At 39.1% G+C, this 21,140-nt stretch overlaps 1 protein-coding gene across 2 annotated transcripts; it reads left to right on the top strand.

Moving 5' to 3' along the window:
* Window positions 1–2,550: 2,550 nt before the first annotated feature.
* On the top strand, window positions 2,551–20,878 carry cd82b (CD82 molecule b). Of its 2 annotated transcripts, none has more exons than XM_044036675.1 (9): window positions 2,551–2,658; window positions 6,463–6,542; window positions 8,128–8,200; window positions 13,251–13,375; window positions 14,545–14,619; window positions 15,817–15,915; window positions 17,141–17,314; window positions 18,351–18,434; window positions 19,033–20,878. In XM_044036675.1, the coding sequence occupies exons 2-9, from the start codon at window positions 6,480–6,482 to the stop codon at window positions 19,108–19,110; spliced, it is 771 nt and encodes a 256-aa protein (XP_043892610.1). In that variant the 5' UTR covers window positions 2,551–2,658; window positions 6,463–6,479; the 3' UTR covers window positions 19,111–20,878. The 2 variants fall into 2 exon arrangements, with proteins under 2 accessions (XP_043892610.1, XP_043892611.1); XM_044036676.1 differs by having other exon boundaries at window positions 2,557–2,629.
* Window positions 20,879–21,140: the final 262 nt, after the last annotated feature.

The raw sequence follows: 21,140 nt of genomic DNA, 5'->3' as shown, positions 1-21,140 counted from the left end.
CTTCAGTTGTGGTGCAAATCAACTTTGTTCCTCGTTTTGTGTTTTTTTTATCTGAAATATATTGAGCTGCGGGTGATTTTGATAACTCTGTTGCAAATGATTTATTAGTTAACTTCAAGTCATGCAGCATTATTCAAATCATGTAATGGTGGTGTAGGGATGTAGTCATTTATTGGCAGAATTTGAATGTACTACCCCAAAAGCAATACCTATATAAGTGTATGGTCAGTTTATGATGATCGTTATTGTGCTACCATGTTTCTACAGAAGCCGAAAGTAACAAACCAGCCAGAGCAACATTCTTCCACCATGTAAGCCAACACTGTTCCCTAAAGCACAGGGGATGGAAAGTGGGTGAAGGGGAAGAGTCCTCAGTTTGTAACAATCCGAGTCTTACTGTTAGATGTTGCCAATTCTTACATAAAAGTCATTATTTTCATTACTTAGTACATTACTTTCTACTCAATCAAAACATCCACTGTATCTCCAATGTATTCACTTATCTATAAATGCAAGAATCGTCCGTGTGCAATGTTAATTGCACACCCATCAACGGTTCACTTTGACTGGGTTCAAACTTGGCAGGTGACCTCCTAAGGACACCGGTGTGTGCAGTGCTCAACCAAAGCCAAAGCGCTTTGGTTGAGCACTGCACATGAAAATCGCAAGAGATATTGGTTTAAAAAAAAACACTGGCCCACATCGAAGGTGTACTGCACTAGCCTTAAATGTCCTGTTACATTAAATACAATTCACAACAGGACATGCTCCAACATGTTAACAAAAACACTTAACCTTACCTGTTGTGTAATGTCGCCCTTTGTTTAGTGTTTTCTGTTGTGAATGTGATGGACCTGTTATAACATGATCATCATCAGGTCTTACTGGTTTATCGTACCCCCCCACATAATTCTAGCTCGACTTTTCTCATCATCTGTTTTCCCTGCTCACCGCCACACACACACACACACACACATATACACACACACACTGGATAAATAGTGAAAAGGAGGACTGTGTAGCACAGGAATGTATGCTGGAGGTTGTTTATAGGCAAAAAGCTCCACTGTGTCTCTGTGCATGCGTTCTCCTCATACTTTCCTCTTATTATATTGAGTCCTGGATCACTTCTTGGACATGGTGGTAAACAGACCTGACTGTTAATATTTTATGTTGGGGTTTCTATGTTTGAGTAAGTTTTTTTTATTATTATTCAAAAGTATCCACATATCCCATTTAATTTCCTTTATTTATTCATTGTGGTTTCATTAATCTGAGTGTGTTTTTAACTTTCAATCTTCTGTTTCATGTATCCTTGAGATTGGCTGCTTCGTAAATGAGGAAATGAGCTCCAAGTGTTTTCTGGATCAAAATAAAGGTTCAACAATAAGGCCAAAATGGACAGTCTCCTGAGAAGGAAACGGAGGAGGAAGTCATTATGTTGTCACATACTCCTCTGTTTAGAGGAAGAGGAAGTATTTAAGCCCTTCGAGTACAAGTCATAATACTATATTGCAATCTCACTTAAGTAAAAGTGTGTAAGTATTGCGGTATTATTTGCGTTTTCCACCTGACATTAGATGTCTCTTGTGTATGAATTAGTTTTGGTATAACTGGTCTCGGTACTTAAATGAAATGAACTCAGACTCAAGTGTCACATGCCTATTGGACACAACCATTCTGTCTGATGTGTCTCATGACTCTTGTTTTGCAGCTTGCCGTGGCCCATTTTAAATTCTAAAAATACAAGAATAATATCATTTCATTCATTTTTTATGACTTCTGAAGTACTTGGGCGCCCCACATGTTAAGAAACCTGGCCAAAATCTAACTACTGTTTATATTGCTATTAATCCTTACACCTTTAATGCCGGCCAATCTGGCCTCTTCCACCTCTAAACTGTTGAATCAGCTAAGACCTCTCATAAATGCCATGGATCCCATATCATTCCCATCCTCACATCCCTCCTCTGTCTCGTTTAAATTAAATATTCATTTTTAATAATGATAATTATGATTCATTATATACACTGCCCTTACAATCTTTTGCACTATCCTATATTTCATAATTCTTCCAAACGCACCACCAGACCAGTCAGGTCATCCACCTTAGGCCTTCTCACAATTCCCTGCACCAATCAAAAACCAAAGGGAGAGAACCATCACTATAGGATAGTTTTAAAAAGTCCTATATATGTAAAGCCTTAATTACTTTTCTGACTTTGTGAATCACTGTATTATTGTGACATTGTTTTTTGTCTTTGTCTGCTTGTTTCTGTTTTCTTTAGTTTTTGTACTTAAAAAGGAGATATTGATCTTAACGGGATTGTCTAAACAAATACAGATCAAAGACAAGTGAAATATGAGCTAGGGTTGTAAAGTGACATTAAAAGAAATGACAGTAGAGTACAGTGAATCTAAGAGCACCACTCTGATGAGACTTGTATGGATTTTATGATCTTAACCGGACAGGAGAGGGTTAATTAAGCAGTTCACCATGGCTTCCGCGCGGTGGAGCTGTCAACACTTTCCCTCCCACACACACACAAACACACAAGTCCTCACGTAACAACACAGTGTAGTCAGTCAGTGAGCAGACAGAAGATACGACGGTCCAACTCCCGGCGAAGTGAGTCACCCCCTCTTTAACAAGTACAGGTATGTTCCATATGTCATGTTCACATGTGTCTAACTAACTTTGAGGAAAACAATGCGACGCCACAAAGTGTAAACTTAAAGCAACGAAAAAGCTCAGTGAACAGCGAAGTTCGCTGTTCACTGAGCTTTTTCGTTTGCGGCTGACGTAAACTGGGCTCACATTTTTAGCGGTGGATAAATAAAGGTCCACTAACCGAAGAGCCTTTGTTTACACATCTTTAAATACCGAAAAGAACGAAGTCTTTTAGTCTCACTTTCGTTACAGTAGTTGTAAAATAACTTCAGAGATGTCTGCCTTCACTTTACAGTGACTCCGTTTGCTGCTTTTCCTTTCACTGGACTTGGACATTATTAAATGCAGCATTTTAATAGTGGAAAACACTTTTTGTCTTTTCACAGAGGAAACAAAATGTCGTTTTCCACTGAATAGACTTTTACTTTACATATTCGCCTCATATTAACTTTGATGTATGTTTTTAAAACGAAAATTATTTGTGTGATATTTCACCATAATTATATGATTTATTTATTATTTCTAAGACAAATATATGTAATGGGAAAAACTGACATCTATCAATATTTTTGAATATTGGATCAAACAACTATTTTATTTTCATCAAGAAAACAATTGAGTAATCAAAAATCTAAATAATCATTAATTACATTCCCAATATTTTATAGGCCAGAATGAACAGGTGGAACGATTACAACAATTGGTGTCTATATGGGAAATTCATGTATATACCATCTAAATGAATTACAGAAATATTATTATTATTATTTTTTTTAAATATATTGTTATTATCATCATATTACTGCGGTGTCCTGTACTGATGTATTTCTGTGACTTCAGTGTTAGGATTTGAAGAACTTACTTGAGACAACATTCAGTTGCCATAGTGAATGTGTTATCTTCTTCCATAAACAATATTATAGTTTTTCAGACAGAGGTTTGAACAAAATGTCAGTAGACTCATCATTTAGTCAGTAACAGAGTTTCAGAGAGAGTTTTCTTAACTTGTAAACTGCAGTATGTTTTATATTATTTGAAAAATGCTTTGGTGCTCTTTGTTGGTTTATGAGAGGAACATCTGTTTGTATCTGTGTGTAACTTGAAAGAGGTGTCATTCTTTTTTTCACATCAAGACTAATTATTACACAGATGGTCTGATTGAGCTATGTTTAGTCATGTTCCTGCAGAATGTGCAGATGCTTCATCATTTCCTCTAAAACCAGTGGGGGATTTCACCACTTTATGTTATACGGTATTAAGTGTCTCATAGATGGGGAAAATCTCTTTCATCCCCCAGAATTCGTTGGAGCTTATCAGCTCTCCAAGCATTGACTAGACTACGGTTTTTATGTGACCCAGATAAGTGAAAATATTGAAATTAACAATAATCTGATAATAAAAATGATCAATTATACCAGCAGAAATTCTCTCAAGTGAAAGCTGCCGTGTTACTCACAAGTTTAATTTTTGTAAGTTGCTGTGTCGGAGTATATATGTGATGAAACTATTTCCTCATTCTTAAATTCACAATTTCTTAGTGTGGATAATGAGTTACACAAACGAATAAATGACATCAATACAGATGTCAGGAGGATCCTGGCATGACATCAAGAGCTTTAGTATCAGGATGATGTAGACAGGTTGATGGCAGCATGATGACCTCACAGACATGAAGACATAAATCAGTTGTATGTGATAATAGCCAGGTTATACATGGATGTCCACAGTACAGCACGGCTCAGTCCATTACAGGCGGCATCTGCCACTAATCCTGTCTTCATAATCATCGCAGTGCTGCCTTCATTTTACAGTAATCAAACATTCAATTGTGTAATAGTGATCACACCTTTGTCTAATCACGGTGAGGGAAGTGGGCTGTAAGAAGGGAAAAATGGCTGCGTGAGGTCATAGAGTTTGGAAAGTTCAGATGACTCATCATTTCCCCTTTTCTCAGGGCAAGCTGGGGGTTTTCTGCTTTTTCTTTTTTTCTTTTTACCATGACCTCAAGCCTCCCCTGGTTTTTTCTTCTCCTGTCCCAATTCAAATAAACTACATTGTCTCTTGATTTCAGCTGCAGTCTGAATACCACTGTAGCTCAGTTATATACACAGTTAACAATGGTGCTGTGTCTTGGAGCTGCTGTTTGGCTTTGCTTTCAATTTCCATTGCACTTTTCAGTCTTTATTTTCATGTTGGAAGAGAGATGTCATTCACCTTCAGGGACTCCACTACAGTTAGGCAGAGGTAGCAGAACTTTCAAATAGCGACACACATCTCTCTGCTCCATGTATGAGCTTGTATGTGCATCCTGCAAAAATGATTTGACTCATGATTTGACTGTAGGCTATTTATGGTTTGGTTCAACTTCTCTTCTATCCTCCCTATCCTCAACCAGCCGACTGCCTTAAACAAATAAGCCTGGACCTGCTAGCCCGTTTCATTTGCTGCTCAGAAAAGATCCTGTGAAGCATTGTTAGGAATTGTTTTCACATGGACAGGGCTTGGTCAACAAACAATGGTAGTCATAACTAAGCCTTTCTAATCTGCACTGCTGTTCACCATCCAGACCATCAATCTGTGCTGTGCTGTGTGGCACGAATTTGTGCTGTGTAAACATGAATTTTATTAGTATTTAGGTTGCTTAGTTCATATAATAGTCAAATATAGGTCGTAACCTCAGCTGTGCTTTAATTATCTTTCTGTAGAGATCGCAGAGAAATACATCTTTTTTTAATCGGCTTTTGCATTTTCTCTGCTACTTACTACTCTATAGTTTAGACAAAGAGAATGAGGAGTTTTTATTAATAAACTCTAACAATACATGATCATAAATGCAATATAGTTGTGGAAAAAACACCATGGCATTATTTTTATCATGGCTGTGGTTCTTTTTAAACACTATGTTTGAAATTTCCTGTCATGATGATGCACATGTAGAAAGGAGATGGCACCTGCGATACTGCTGCTTCACTTTTTTTTTTAGTTGTGCATGCATGCTCACAGACACTTACTAAGAGGAAGATCAATATCTTGCAGTTCAAGTATGACTGAGATAAGTCCACATGCTTTACTCGTTGGTTATGTGATTGCGTCTCCAAGTTGACGCAAACATTTTTTTTCCAAAAACATGTCATCACCTAACCAGCCAGTTCCTGATCAACGGCAACACACACAACAGCCTTTTTTTGTCATTATGTTCTTTGTATTTCAGAGGATGTTCATTCTTTGATAACAATATAGAGAATAAGATGAGCCTACAGCCGAGATGTTCAAAGAAATGGGGAGGAGAGAAACAGCTTGTCATCTGGTGCACAGGGAGTTGTCTTTGTGAGATGTTTTCGGTCTTCTCAAATAACCACAATGGCTGGTTATATTTCAGTTCTCCTCTGAAGGAAATAGTCTGCATGTGGTAAATATTTTCTCTGCCCTTGTGAACACCAGTCTGAAACATATTGGAAGAGATTGATATAATGTACCTATTGTACTGTATTGTGGTATGAGTCTGGCCTGCAGGTGTTTATATACATAAATCTTCATTTTCACTCTTACTTGGGTGGTTCCTCTTTGTCTAAATTAAACAAACTTGTTTTCAATAGCATAGATTATAAACATAATGGTAGTAAAGAACAAGTCAGTTTAGGTAAGTCTTTTGAGGACTGTTGTGATCTTTGAAGATTAAAGTTGTGTTTAAACAACTTAAATCTTCTCTCTTTGTGGCTCATGTACATGCAAGTATCTCTGTTTTGTGAATGCTCTCACTTGCCTGTAATATCTCTATTTGTTGTTTACAGTCTCCAAAAGCACAACCATGGGGAAAGGATGCATTACGGTCATCAAGTATTTTCTGTTCCTCTTCAACCTCCTCTTCTTTGTAAGTTGTCCAGATTCTTGTCATTTTCAACATACATTTCATGCATCATCAATTTACTTTGTCAGTAGTAGTTTTGCTTTGCCCAACATACTGTACAGTAGGTATGACATGTAGAGTCTGATTAATACTGAACATTTTTTTTAAAAAATCCATTCTTTTGCGTACATCCAGTGTAAATCGTACTTCCCACTGTATGTATACATACCAACATTCAGTGTATGCGTATAAGAATTGTATTGTACAATGTAATATAAACACACCAGTCTGCAGTACATGTGCTACAGTGCAGAGATGCAGTCAGGACACTCTGTTGCAGTGAACGCATATATTCTATTCTATATTCTAATTTACACCAAGCAAATAATATTAATGCCACTATATATACTCCTGCAGGACACTCTTGGCTTTCAGGTTTTTATTTGAATAAGACCTTATTTAAACAGTACCAGAGATTATATGAGATACATGGGAAAATGTTGCTGTGAATTTACATGAGGTGAGAGCCTTTACTCATCACATTCAGGTCTACAGCAGCAGATGGTTTGTTTACTCCTTTTTCACATTGGCCACAGCATAAAGTCCACCGGTTGATAAAACCCCAGACACCTAAAACTGACCGAGAGGATGTCCAGACCTTTCCACTGAGTGTGTGGCTGTAAACCTGACAGACCTTTTGATTTAAATGCTCAACTGGTGTCTAAGAGGAAGCATGTGTGTCTGTGTCAGTGTTTGTCCATGTGGACACATTGCACCAGGGGAGGCCAGGGGAAGCCAGGAAGTGGTGGGCTAATGATGGCTGCCGGGAGTTCAACAGGCTCTCTAAATGAACAGCATTCAGCCAAGGTTCTAATTGCTGTTGTTGGGCTGGTGTAGAGGCCACGTAACAAGACGGAAGTTGATGAATCAACAAAGCCTCTCATCTATAAATATTGGTCCACCACTATAAGTCCTGAGCCTCATAACCTCATTAAAGGCCCACACTCTCAAAACTGACTGGAGTGACTGTGGTCAACTGGCAGGTCAAGGGTTTGATTTGGTTCAATTGATGCTCATGTGTCCCTGAGCAAGACACTTAACCCCATATTGCTCCTGGCAATGTGTGAATGGGTGTATGAATGCGTGAGTGAATGGGTAATAGTAACATTGTAGTGTAAGGCAGCTTAAAGTGGTCATCAAGTCTAGAAATTCACTATATAAATACGGACCATTTACCATTAAGGTACAAAAGATTAAGTTGATCAATTTTAGAAGCTCTCGGATGCTTCGGACAAAATGTTCCAGTGTAGAGATGACTATTCCTCTGATTTTGGACAGTCTTCAGTGATTTAATGCTTAATTAACATGAGTGGATATTCATTTTGATAAAGGTACTTTCTCTCTGTATCTGCTGTGAGAGAGAGAGAGAGAATGGGAGACAACGGGACAGAGAGAAGAGTTATTATCTGATTAATCCCAGATGTGATAGACCAAAGAAGCAAAAATATAGCTCACCGTTTAAGGCATACCAGCACAGATTCTTTGTTTTACTTTCACATGAGATTTGTTGCCTGATTCCTGCCTGACTGTGTACATTTCTTCTCCACAGATCTCTGGAGCCTTGATCATGGGCTTTGGCCTGTGGGTTCTCTTGGATAATCAGAGCTTCATCGCTGTTCTGCGTAAGTGCTGCAACACTCACACACTCCCTCTGTCCTGCTGTCACGTCCTTTACCGATAACACTTGTCTGTTATCACTTGTGCTGAACGTAAACAGACATTCAGCACTTTTGACCCGGTTATTTTTAGCTAGCAGTGGAAGCAGAAATGGACAGTGTGCTTTTCAAATCCTTAAACACCAGACCTGCCCTATAGACAAACAACACACACACAGGAGGTGGCAGGCTGTTGATTATTGAGGCATTTGAGTTGTTTCATCTTATGCTGGACGACTGGCTCTTTAATTCCCCCACAGTTTCCACAGAGTTGTACTTTGAACTTGCCTTTTCTCTCAGTTCTCCAGATGGTAGAGTCGCACAGATTGACTCTCCCTCCCTCACAGATGTTGTCACAGGGCTAATGCATAGTTAGAAAAACACCCAGCGTCTAAATAGCAACGCTTTAAGTTATCAGTTTTGTCATCCACAACAAGGTGTCTCACTGAGGTTATTAACCTAAAGAAGCTTAAGAAACGTTATGAAACCCAGCTCAAGCCTCCGCCTAAAAAGAAGAGAGAACGGAGGATGGAAACTCTTTGTTGCCATAAATCTTGTTATAAATTCTTTCAGTATATTCGTCCCAGATGTAGAACTGCTGAGCAGAGCCGTGAAGTTTCTCCAAGTTTGTAGAAAAATATTTCCTTTAGTTTATTTTACTTTTACTTTATTAACTTTGTACTTGATGGAAGTCAAATGCTCTGTTTCCCCTCTCCTTTGGGAGATATACTTAATGAAGTGGGTCAAAGAGCTAAGAGCACTCTTTTCCATTCAGATCAATCTCATATTTGTTTATAACCTGCACTACTATGCCTGTATTAAAGGACTATCAGGTTCACTTCTCTTAAGGACACTATTTAACAAAATATGTGCCACCTTTTTTCAGGTTAAAATGGTTGGATATACCTTTGTAAATATATCTCATTTTTTTTCTCTGTTTTAAATCACTAAACTGAATGTATTTTGGATTTAGACCAATAATGAAACAAGGAAGCCCCATTTGTTATGGAAAAGCAGCACTAAAGAAAAGTTTCTGTTGTTTTGAATACTGAGTCTGGAAATCTGGAGTTATGACTAAGACCAGAACTGACCTTGTGTCTTGAACAGGTCAGGGTGAGTCCTATTTTCCTGTTTCAGCTCTCGAGGTCAGGAATCCAAGGTCATCATTGAGCTGAGTCTGCTTATGCCCAGACAGGCATTCAAAACATAAAGAAAGTACAGTATCCATCTTCCCTGCCAGCTCCAGTCTATTGTTACAATAATCCAGCTGTTACTCCAGAGATAGCAGAGATCCTGATTCACTGATACCCCGAGGATATCCCTTCCTACTGTATGTGGGCCGTGATGACCTTCTCTTCTCCATGTTCCGTCTTCCCTGCACTCTGGATGGGGTCAACCTCAACCCCCTACCCCTTGTGTCCATAGATTTCTAACCTTGGTGGAAATATCTTAGCACTCTGTAAAAGAACAGAAATCAAAGCTGCACACAGTGCCTGTTTATTGTGTCAGTGTTGTCCAAAGAAAATTGAACATTGCCTGACCATAAAACATGATCTCTGTGCTTTTGCTCACCATTCTTTTTGAGTGATATTGTTAGATGCCTCTGCAGCTGTCTGACTTCAAGCAGGGGAACCTAAAAGGCCATCATCCCCTAAATACTGTATAAACAGTACATACTCCGTTATATCACTTAATTTCTGTTACACCAGTGACTTGATGTCTTTAGTTTATTTCAATGGCACTTTCCAAAACACTGCTTGCCTTGTATTTAAACGAAAGCCTTGAAAGCCTGAACATATACTGCAGATGAATTCAGAAACCTTTCCATAGACTTGAGCTGAGAGAAGACAACTCAAATGAAACAATTTTTCGTTCAATCGGTCATAATATCAACCATGGCTTTTCTGTAGCTGTATATGTGCTACATGATTATCGTTGCATGTTTATGGACAAGAGGCATCTCTCCACTCTCAGCAGTTTTCTCAAAGGCCTCTTTAAATGGAAAGTTCCATGGAAACCACCCCAGGACCTTTTTTTTAGAAAGAGACCTTCATGGAAACTTGCCATAGTACATGACAGAGCAGCACCACATGCTGACTTCAGGAGAAGTGTATGTTTTAGTACCAACACAGAAGAACACAGATGTTAGCGTTACAGCTGGCAACATGTCAAGTACAGTATCTATGGCTCTACTTCAATCCACCTTGAGGCGGGCTTGAAGGGAAACACTTTTTTGAGTTTTACAAGATTTTAATTTCAAGAGTGTAGGCTACAAACTGCTTCCGGGGTGTAAAGGTCTAGCATATTGTGTTTTAACATCAATCCAAAGAGTTGACATATTGCTAAATATAACATGTTGCGATATTAGAAAAACTGCTCGGAGTGGTTGTTGCAGCAGAGAATTGTTTTCAGGCCTCATGAGTGTTGCAAAACATTCTGTCTTGTTCCAGGGTGTATGTTTTTCCTGGAACAAGTGCTTATTGGGTTACAGGCTAACCAAACAGAAACATTTATCTCAGTTTTAGTTCCCACATATAATTATAGAATACTAGTTTATCATTGTCATGGGATATTTCACAGGTGCAGTGATGATTTTTTTAATCTTTTCACCCTTTATTAAGACTTGACTATCATGAAACTCAAAATGAACAATCTATAATGTGTTGCCAGTTAAGCTCTAATATGTTTGTCACTGTTTTCTTTTTGTCGCAATTATATATAATAGTCTTCGTGCCTCTAACCACAGTAATCTCTTGCAGAAAGTTGGTTTGCTTTGGTTTGGCAGCAATCAACAAGAATGACGTGCAGTTCAAATTTATCACTCAGGCTCTTGATTGTTGCCAGTTACTGATGTGCATCTTATGCATCACCCAAAATGTGATTTGTTGTTGTTGGTTTAAAAAAAACAACAAAAAAACTCCATACAATAACACACACCATCTTTACATTCATATGCTGCTTTTTCAGACACCGCTTGAATGTGTGGATGTGTGTGTGTGTGTGTATTTGAATGACCAAAATAACATGCTTTAACAGAGTGCTGGATATAGAACATTCAGTGTGCTGGTCTGCCTCCCTTTAAATAATAGCCTGTAGCCACATAAACACTCTACATATGTTGACCTAAGAACGTTTAGCTTTCAGCTACTCCCAAACCACCACAGCTCTGGTAACTCATGTAGTCAGCCGTGTACATGCATGCAATGACTTCTTTCTCCAAGCCTTTGTGCTCGCGCATGTCAAGCTCATAGTCAAATATGTTTCATAAAAGAGTAAATAAAATCAAATTCACTGACATGAAACAGAAAACCAATGAATCTATTCAAAAGCTTCTGCTTTAGTAGCAATTAGCACAAAAAATTACTTATTAATTGAATACATCGACCCAGCAAGGCTAAAAATCCCAAATCCAATTGTGTGTGAGTGTGGTAGACCTAACAGTGACCTATAACAGCAGCTCTATAGTTGTTCTTAGCAAAGTCTCTCCAGTGTTATGTCTGGCAACACCACCTTCCAGGGCATTAGGTTTCTCTCATTGTTCCTGAGACTGTGTGGTATATGCAGGAATTACATCCTATAGATACATTTTTAAAATAGGTGCCCCTAGTGGTAGTATAAATAACAGCAATCTGGTACCTTGTGTGTGTCATCATTAAGTAGCTTTGAGCTAGCTTAGCTAGCTTAGGTTTTCACCGGCAGTTCACTTTGTGGTTAACGCATTGTACTTTGGTGTGATCGACACAGGTTTGACTCCCACTTTAGACTTTTTTATTTATTGTATTGAGTCTGTAACTTACTGCCTAGCCCTGTTTTTTTACCCCCTTGAGTTAAAAATACTAGTGCGCTAAAAATGCCAAAACCACCCATAGTTAAATTTCAGTTGGAGAACAGGTTGTTTTTCCCCTGCACAAGGGTTTTGTGGAGTTTTTCCTCTCTCAGTGTGAGGGTCCAAGGATAGAGGATGTTGCTTGCTGTGTAGACTGTAAAGCCCTTCGAGGCAAACTGTGTTGTGATGTTGGGCTATACAATTAAAATTGAAATTAATTGATTAGCAGATTGTTAATATGCATTGTGTACTTGTGCGACAGTTAAGCATGACCCAGGCCTAAATTACAAGCAAGTTCATTCCTGCTCAGAATATAGAAAACAACCCTTTTACTAACTTTTGTGGTGAATATTATAAATAGGGCATGTTGACATGTTTTTTTTCACCCATAGATTTCCTGTTGAAAAATGACACTGACATGCAGTATATAAACAGTTTGCAGAAAAAAATTGATTTATTACAGCCTAATCAACAGCTTATGTGAGAAGGGAATTTTGATTGATAACATTATTTGGCAACTTAGCCAACAAGCCAAGAAGCAACATTGCATTATGTTGGCAGAGCAGTGATGGAGGAGCTGCTGTGTCTGCCAGCCTTTTCATAAAATGGATGGGACTGAGTTTTCCGAATGCCCTGGCTGGTTTAGTTCACTTGGAACAGAACTCTTTGGGAACTGTAGCTAATATTCTGTCTTTTTCTGCATTCTGAGCTCAGACTCTCTGGAGCTCCTCCAGCCCAGATAACGCAGCCATGTTATGGCTCTCCTTTCCAAACTCTCATTTCAAAACCAGCCCCTCCTGCATCTCTCCCGCTCTACATACCAAAGAGGGAACTCAATTAATCTTGCCACACATTGGATTGTCTTGGTCCAACTCTCTCTGGTGGCCTACTAAATAATGTTTGTGGGAAAAAAGCATGAGAATACACTGAATTCAGAGAAGTAGACAGTTTGGTTTGTGAAGAATGTGTGGCCTGCTTTAAACATCAATGTTAAAATAGACTTTCATGTGCTGCATTTGGTTTTTTTTTAATCAAGAAAAAAACATTTGACTTGTGTTTTGTCGTCAGCAATTTGTTGAATTTAACTAAAAACACTTTTGTAGCAAGTGTGCTGTCCATGTAGGTTTCAGTGGAGAGTGAAACTCTTCCTTTGTTTTTATTATTGTCTGTGTGTGTGTTTGTTTTCACCAGAGGAATCATCAGACACCGTGAAAGTGGCTTCATACATCCTTATCGGAGTGGGTTCATTGTCAATGGCCATGGGCTTCTTCGGCTGCATAGGAGCCGTCTATGAAATCCGATGTCTGCTGGGTCTGGTGAGAAATCACATTAACATGCTACAGTTTGGCTTCATTCTCTTAAAATCACGACATGTAGTTAACACTCTTACATACTAGCTTTAAACAAAGTGTGCATCAGGAACTTGTGTCATTTATGACCACACAGGAAACTCTATGGCAGAAAGAAAGCTCAGTTTACCTTTTCTCTTTACAACTAAGTCAAACCTACAGCAATAAAATCCCATAAAATAATATAGCTTTGTTTTTCCGTCCATCTTAATTACAGGACCTACCAACCGCAATGTAATTAATTTAAAGTTAGTACCTTTAAAGTATTCAACTCTTATTCTTACTTAAATGCACCTGCTCAAAATGCCAACCTTCATGAAGAACAACTGATATATTATTGCTGACAGCAAAGCCCCTCAGTGTTTCTGTGTATGCGTGGACTGAGTGTTCACAGCATGTGTGGCTAAGGGGAGGAGACATCACAGGAATAAAGCTGCCACTGAGATGTGGGGGTACAACAAGAGAGGGGATGGGTGCATGAGCTCTACAGTGTTAAACCTGCTAAGAGTTAACTGAAGAGCTGCTGTGACCTACTTCTGCCAGTGACAGTGGTGACCAGCTGGCACTAGACTGCCCATCAGGCACGCACACATACACACACACACACACACACACACACACAAAGTGAGGATACATATAGTACTGTGAAAGCATGCAATCCCTTGTAATAATGTAGCACATAACAAGGACTTTACCACCTTGATACAAGATGATGTGATGAACTTGTTAACCAGTTGTTGTGAAGATTACCATTATTTTTTGGTTGAACTGTTTTTGGCCCCCTGAAATTTAGGTCCAGTACACAATATCTAGTTTTTGTTTATTCTTGGCTGTTTTTGCTGCTAAATTATTTACTATGTTCACCGGCAAATTGTGCAAACTAAGTTTGTGTGCAGTTTGAAAAGGGTTATGGTGGTTTTCAGAGACCATTTTTCTCCAAAAATGCACATTAGGAGGTGTACAAGGTATACAAAACAGCTGATTATCACATAATTACACCTTTTCCTTTGCTTTTTTAATTTTTCCATGATTTATTGTGGTAAATAATATCAGGTGGTGTTGTTTTTAAAACTTTGCAATTTAAATTTTATTATACTCTCATTTCTTTTCATATCATATCTCTCTCTCCTACACAGTACTTCACCTGCCTCCTGCTCATCCTCATCGCCCAAGTCACCGCTGGAGTCCTCATTTACTTCCAAAGAGAGCCGGTAAATACCAGTGCGCTTTATCAACCTTATTTTCTCTGTTCCATTCTTTCTCACTTTCACATACAGTATGTTAGCGTTTTCCTTTTTGTTCTCTCCTAATCTGGCCGTCTTCCACCCTTCTTACCCTTTCACCACCCTTCCTCTCGCTGGTACAGCTGGAGCCTAGTGGGTGTTTGTGCTCCCATCCTAGCTGTGTCTCCCTGCATGTAGGTCATAGTTAAAGCTTTTAGTCAGCCCCTGCATCCTGTGGTTAAACAGTTTCACAGCTCAACAGATGGAAAATGGATAGGTGCAGGTTTGTGAATGATGTGACTTCAGGTGGTGGTAGGTAGTGAGATGAAGGAGGTGGCTCTAACACTTTGTTGTTATTCTTTTTGTTTGTTTGGTTTTTTTGCTTGTGTGAGAGAGAGAGTCTCAGAAAATGTACGACAATCAGCGGGAATAATTTTAACTTTCCTCTATTTTTTGCTGAACAGTGATTAAACCAGTGCTAATTCAAGCATTTAATGATATGTGTTTGTGACTTTTGTGCATTTAGGAATGTTTGTGTAGTCAAACACACCAACCCCTGTGACCGGTTTCATGCTCGGCTGACTTTTGCTTCCCCTGACATAAATAAGACCTTTTCAAGGATGAAACCTTTTGTCAGATAGATAGAAGTTGTCGTTGCCATTTCAACTGTGCAACATCCCGCATGTGTTTGTGTGTATACACGTGTATTTGTGTGTTGGTCTTTAGCCTCTGACAGCCTCAGTGCTCCCTGTGCTTAAGTCTCACCACAGGACAGGGTGGTGCCCTTTTGTAGAAGAGGGAGAGGCTCTCACTCGTCTTGAGCTCTGAAGCTACAGCGCCACTACTGTTTTGTGGTCTCGCTCACATAAACAGAGTCATGCTCCTGCTAAGCTATATTTGTGCCATGTTTCAGTACAGCGCAGTTTTTCACAGAGCCATACCACCCAAGGTGTTGGGCCCTAACACACTTCAAATTTAGAAGTTGGAAGTGTGCTGTGGAAAACATTTTTGTTCTTTTTCTTTCTTTCTTCCATGCATCAAAAATGGATTTTTGTGTGAGCACTTTTTAGTGTGAATTGTAATAATGAGAGCACACACACACACATTTATGTGCATGTGTGAAGCATTTGTGACTTGCAAACTTGACATTGTTTCATTGTTGACATGCTTTCTTCTCATTTCTAGTTAAAACATGAGATGTCCAACATCATAAAAGGTATGATGATCAACTACACCGGCGCAAACAAGACCACGGAGCACACTTGGGACTTCATTCAGAGAAGTGTAAGTCACTCCTCAACCGGGTGTGAATACAGTGCTGAAAAGAAATGAACTGTTTTAATAGTCAAATTGCTTTAAAATAAATAAAGATAAATAAATGAATCCTTTCGCAGTTGAAATTCCTTCTCTGCATATAACCCATCCTCTACTAGAAACATTCCTAGAATTAGAAGCAGTGGGCAGCGCCCGGGGGGGCAATGCTCAGGGGTACCCCAACCCTTTTTTTGACCCAGTGGGGACTCAAACCGGCAACCTTCCGGTTACAAGCAAAGTTACGTTGCTAGCACTGGAGCTGGGTTAAAAGAAATTGAAAGATTTTATTTGCAACATCCTATTTCATGTTTACCATTCACAGAGAATAGTAAAAAATGAAAACATAATTTTTCCACAAGTCACACATGACTATAGCAATTGTAATTGCAATACAGCATGACTGCTAGTCTGTAGATTTGTCTTTGCCATCTACGATGCGGAATACTGAACCTTTGAAAATAATGACCGAGTGAATGGTCATAACTGAGCTGTTATAAAAAGCTCCATTAACACTTTCACCTCATCACTGGTCTCATAATAGGAGGCGTTGTTCTGGAGGGTTTTCACAATTGTTTTTGTTTTGCTAAAAGAATGTTCTGAATCTAAGCCAAATACTGCAGAGGAGAGAATCAGCTTCCTGTGTACACCTGCACACTCATACCTAGTGTATGTTAATAGTCAGTTTTCAGTTGTGTTTTGACGTGGATTATGTTTGATACAGAGCTGAAATGATTGGCTGAATGCAGAGTTCATCCATTTCAAATGAAATGTAGTAGTATCAACTAAAGCATGTAACTTTTTTTTTTTTAATTAAAACTTTATCGATACAAATAAAATCTATTAACTTCCACCTTTTTGGTCTGGTTTATCTCATCATGATTAGAGATTAAATGAGAAAACTTTGGGATTAAGTGCCCCATTAAACTAAAGTGCCTTGTGGAAATTAAAAGATCTGAAGCAAGCAGGAGTCAGATTGCTCCACAGTCTGACTGCGTTTTCCTCCTCTCCTCTGCCAAACCACTGGTCTTTCTGGAAATAGCAGCAAATAAAAGACTGATTTCAGACATCACAATGGAAATAAACATTTTCTTAGGCACATTTCTAGATTTGCCCTCATGTTATTTATTTTATCATCTCATCTTTCACTGTGTGCCGTTTCCCTTTTTTCACTTGTGTCTCTCTGTCACGTCACCAGATGAAGTGTTGTGGATGGTCTGGTCCAGGAAACTGGTCTGAGAACGTTTGGATCAGAAACAGTTCTAGGAACCTCTACCCGTGTTCCTGTCGTAATGAAGAGCTGCCTGGCACAGCGGTAGAGGAAGTTGGCCTGTGTGAGCACACGTCCACACAACTGCCCGTCTATGAAACGGTACAGAACACTTCTGAGAATCTGTTGGAAATGATTTTGAGTCAAGCTGTTTATCCACATCATTACACTTATCTCAGTATCAAGGTCTGTGTGGCTATATGAGAGCATACGGTGTGTTTATGATCTTGTGTCAAAGCCTTGAAATGGTGCCTCCTAGCTTCATAAAGTATTTTAGGCACCATATGAATCTGACTGCTGAATTACCGTTTTCCTTCAGTTTAAGTGTTTGAATTGTAATAGCTCAGCCTTGATTTTATAACTCAGACATGTTGCAAGTATTTTTACTTTTATTAATCACTAAACAATGGCAAGTCAAACACATGTCAATGCATTTTAATCTTCTTTCAGTTTCTTTTTCTTTTACTGTTATTTACTGCCTGTATGTACTGTGCCCCAACATAAAATCATAAAAGTATCAAATAGAGAAAGCATTTACAGTAAATGCACATAGACACAGTTACTGCAGTTGAAATTATAAATCCACACCTGAGAGTCTGTATTAAATACTTTACAGCTTCTCTGAGGTCTGTCTAAATGTAGACATTTTTTATCTTTACGTCCAGAACAAAGTCAGTGTTCCTTGAGGAGTGTGAACAATGCTACGGCACGCCTGCTTTGTTCAGATAGACTCGCACTGTTACTCATTACATCAGTCACAGACTGGTGTTGTGTAACATGGTGTCAGCTCAGTGTGGCACTGCGGCTGCAGCTAATCAGCACAGTGACCACTGACAGCTGAGGTGTGTTGTGTTATTTACTTTGTGATTTGTCAAATAACCATTTTGTTGTTTGGTCTACGCGGTTCAGGGACTTCACTCAGTCGACTGTTTTTCCTCAGCTCAGCTAAGCCTGTGTTATTCTTCTCCTCACCAACTCGGTCCAAAGCCAACAGTGGTGTTTTGAAAGGGCGCTGTGTTCATGTCCGGCTGGGATTATGTAGTCATTCATCTCTCCTCACATTGCTTCCTCCCCTCCTTTCGTGTCTTCCTCTGGCTTATGTTCTCTCTTTTTCTCCATGTCTTGTTCTTTCCTTCAGGGCTGTGCAACCAGCGTGGAGAAGTGGCTCGTGGACAACTGTGGGGTTATTTTGGGAATGTGCGTCTCTGTGGCAGTTGTGGAGGTACAGCATTCATCCCTCTCTTTTACACTTGTCTCTTGATACGGTAGTGATCGTCCATACTCTGCATGAATGATTCAATGTCCAATCCAATCCAACTTTATTTGTACAGCACTTTAAAACAACCACAGTGAACCAAAGTGCTGATATCTGCATAATGGCGGCATCGTTACAGATGAAAGACAAAACTGAGTAACGCACAAATACACAAAAGGAAATCATTTAATGTCAATATATATGCCAGATAATCCAAAATGTAGAAGACAAAATTAACTGTGGTTTTAAAATTCTTTATGGACCAAACATACACATACATTTTACAAATCTGGAGCAAAACATTATATTGATGTGTATTGAACCGTAGTGTCATACACATGAACTGAATATGTTTAGTTTTTTGTGTCAGTCTCACAAACAAGCTTTTTGAAAACATCACCCTTTTAGGGAAATGTAAGGGCTTTTTTATTTTTATCTTTTTGCATTTCATGGAGAAAACTGTTGTGTTGGTAAAATAGGAATTGTGACGCAATACAGATGCTTTTACTGTAAATGTGTTAAGTTGAATCTCTGATAACTAAGGTTATGACTCCTTTTCCCCCAGCTCCTCGGGATGATTCTCTCCATGTGTCTGTGCAAGAGTGTGGTCCAGGAGGATTATACCAAAGTACCAAAATACTGAGCTGAAAACAAACTCAGCTTCACACCATGCACAGATGGACAGACTCCTTCCTTCTCACCCTCTCCCCTTGTCTCACAGTCTTATGCGCACACACACAAAAGAAGACAGCTGTCTCCCCCATTTGAGCTTCTCCTGCCTTGACATTTGTGCATTTTTCTCACGCGTCTTGTGTCAAACACACATGCACACACGTATCAATCGGACTTCACACACTTGTTGGACCCAAGTTGTTGTCTTATCCATTGTGTTTGTGAAGGAAACATTTGTAAAGCCTGAGAATTTTACACTTTGATACTATGCAAATGTTCATTGGTGTTTTGTTTTGTTTTTCCCTCGGCTGACCTCATAGAGCACTTCATGTAGTAGTAGAAAGAGCACTTTAGTGTCATGTAGTGGGCCTGAGAGCTGAAGTATCCTCTGACTCCCCGGCAGAGAGAGAGAGAGAGAGAGAGAGAGAACAAGAGGAAGGAGAGGGAGGTGGGGCTTATGGGTGTATGTGTGGTAGATGCTCTTTAGGATTAATGCCACTCTGTGATCCTGCAGCTGGTTTTTCTGGAGCAGAGGGTGGAGGAGAGGCCCAGGGCTGGGCTGCTGTGGTGGAGGGTTTTTGGCTTCTCTCATCAGGTCCTTAATATTAACCTTCGTTTTCGTCCACCTCCTCCTCCTCCTCCCTCCTGGTATCCATCATCTGTTATTGTCCCTAACCACATCTCTTGTCTCCATTTCGGGTGTGTCTGACAGCCAGCAGCTTTGGAAAATGACTAGTTTTGCATGAAGTAAGTGTGTGTGTATGATGTGCTGAGTGAGTTTTTTTATTTCCTTTTGTTCTTCTTTTATATTCTCATGTCATCAGATTTTTTACGACTGTATGTGTGACTTTTGGTAAGGGATTGTGGCACTTCGGTGCTCGGTCAGTGTTTTCTATGGGAAGGCTGTCACCCACATACTCTTTTTTTAAGAGTCGTATTGTTCTTGGTTTCCTCCTGATTGCTGATGATGTGCAGAATGTGGCTGCTGCTGCTTCAGCATCTCGTCAGCACTATTTTGGCCTGAATCTGATCTATTTGAAGCCCGAGAGTGAATCTGTCTTCACCTGCAACAATATTTTCATTTCTTTATGACATTCGTTTGCAAACAATCTACCACAGCAAGTAATCTGTCTGTATTTTCAAAAACTGACCAAATGAACCGTTTTTGGCCAGTCTTGTTTTATCACCGTCTGACAATAGTCAGGTTTCTGTTCACTACAGGATTTTTTTTTGTTTTCGTTATAGTAAGGCAAAAGCAAGCAAGTGATTTCATATTTTCAGACGCTGCTATGACCAGAACATTACAGATCATCAGCTCATCTTCTTGCTGAAAATGTTTCACATGTTTTACATATGTATTCTCCATCTCTTCGCCTGAGTCATTTCATTTCACCCTACCATGGCTGATGTTTCTCGTGCCATGTGAGAAGACATTTCAAATCATGTTCACAATGCTGAAAGAACATACAACGCAAGAGAAAGAGAACGAGTGGAGTCGGTCTCTGCTAATAAAATTAGCCTCCCTTATGTGACCTGCCAAATTGATAGATTAATTTAACTTAATAAGAGATGAAGGTTGTTTTTTTTGTATTATTGTGTGTTTAAATTTTTCTACACTTTTACATAAAATAAATTATCATTGTTCAGTAGAAAAAGATATTGGTGGATCTGTAGACCATGATCAAAATATTGTGTACCTGTATTTACTATTGAGAACTATTAAAGTTAAATGTAGTTGACACAGTTGAATGCCTCTTAAATGTCACCTCTTTATCCCATAATACTGTACATGTTTGACTGTTTGTGCTGATCCTTTCGGTCTCTTGTCAGGTTTTGTACCAAAAGCATCCAGAAGATGGCGGTATATGCTCATCAGTGTTTCTGGCTGAGGCAGCTGCGTATTTGGATGAGAGGAACTTAATCAGTGTTTCTGTTTCAAATAGAAGACGTGTTATAAATGGAATTCTGTCTTGATTTGTAAAAGCTGCAGGTTTAATTATC

This window comes from Solea senegalensis, linkage group LG10 (assembly GCF_019176455.1).
Source record: "Solea senegalensis isolate Sse05_10M linkage group LG10, IFAPA_SoseM_1, whole genome shotgun sequence".
NCBI classification, from domain to species: Eukaryota; Metazoa; Chordata; class Actinopteri; order Pleuronectiformes; family Soleidae; genus Solea; species Solea senegalensis.
Note: the sequence above shows the minus strand (reverse complement) of the source record. Positions and strands in the feature narration are given on the sequence as shown.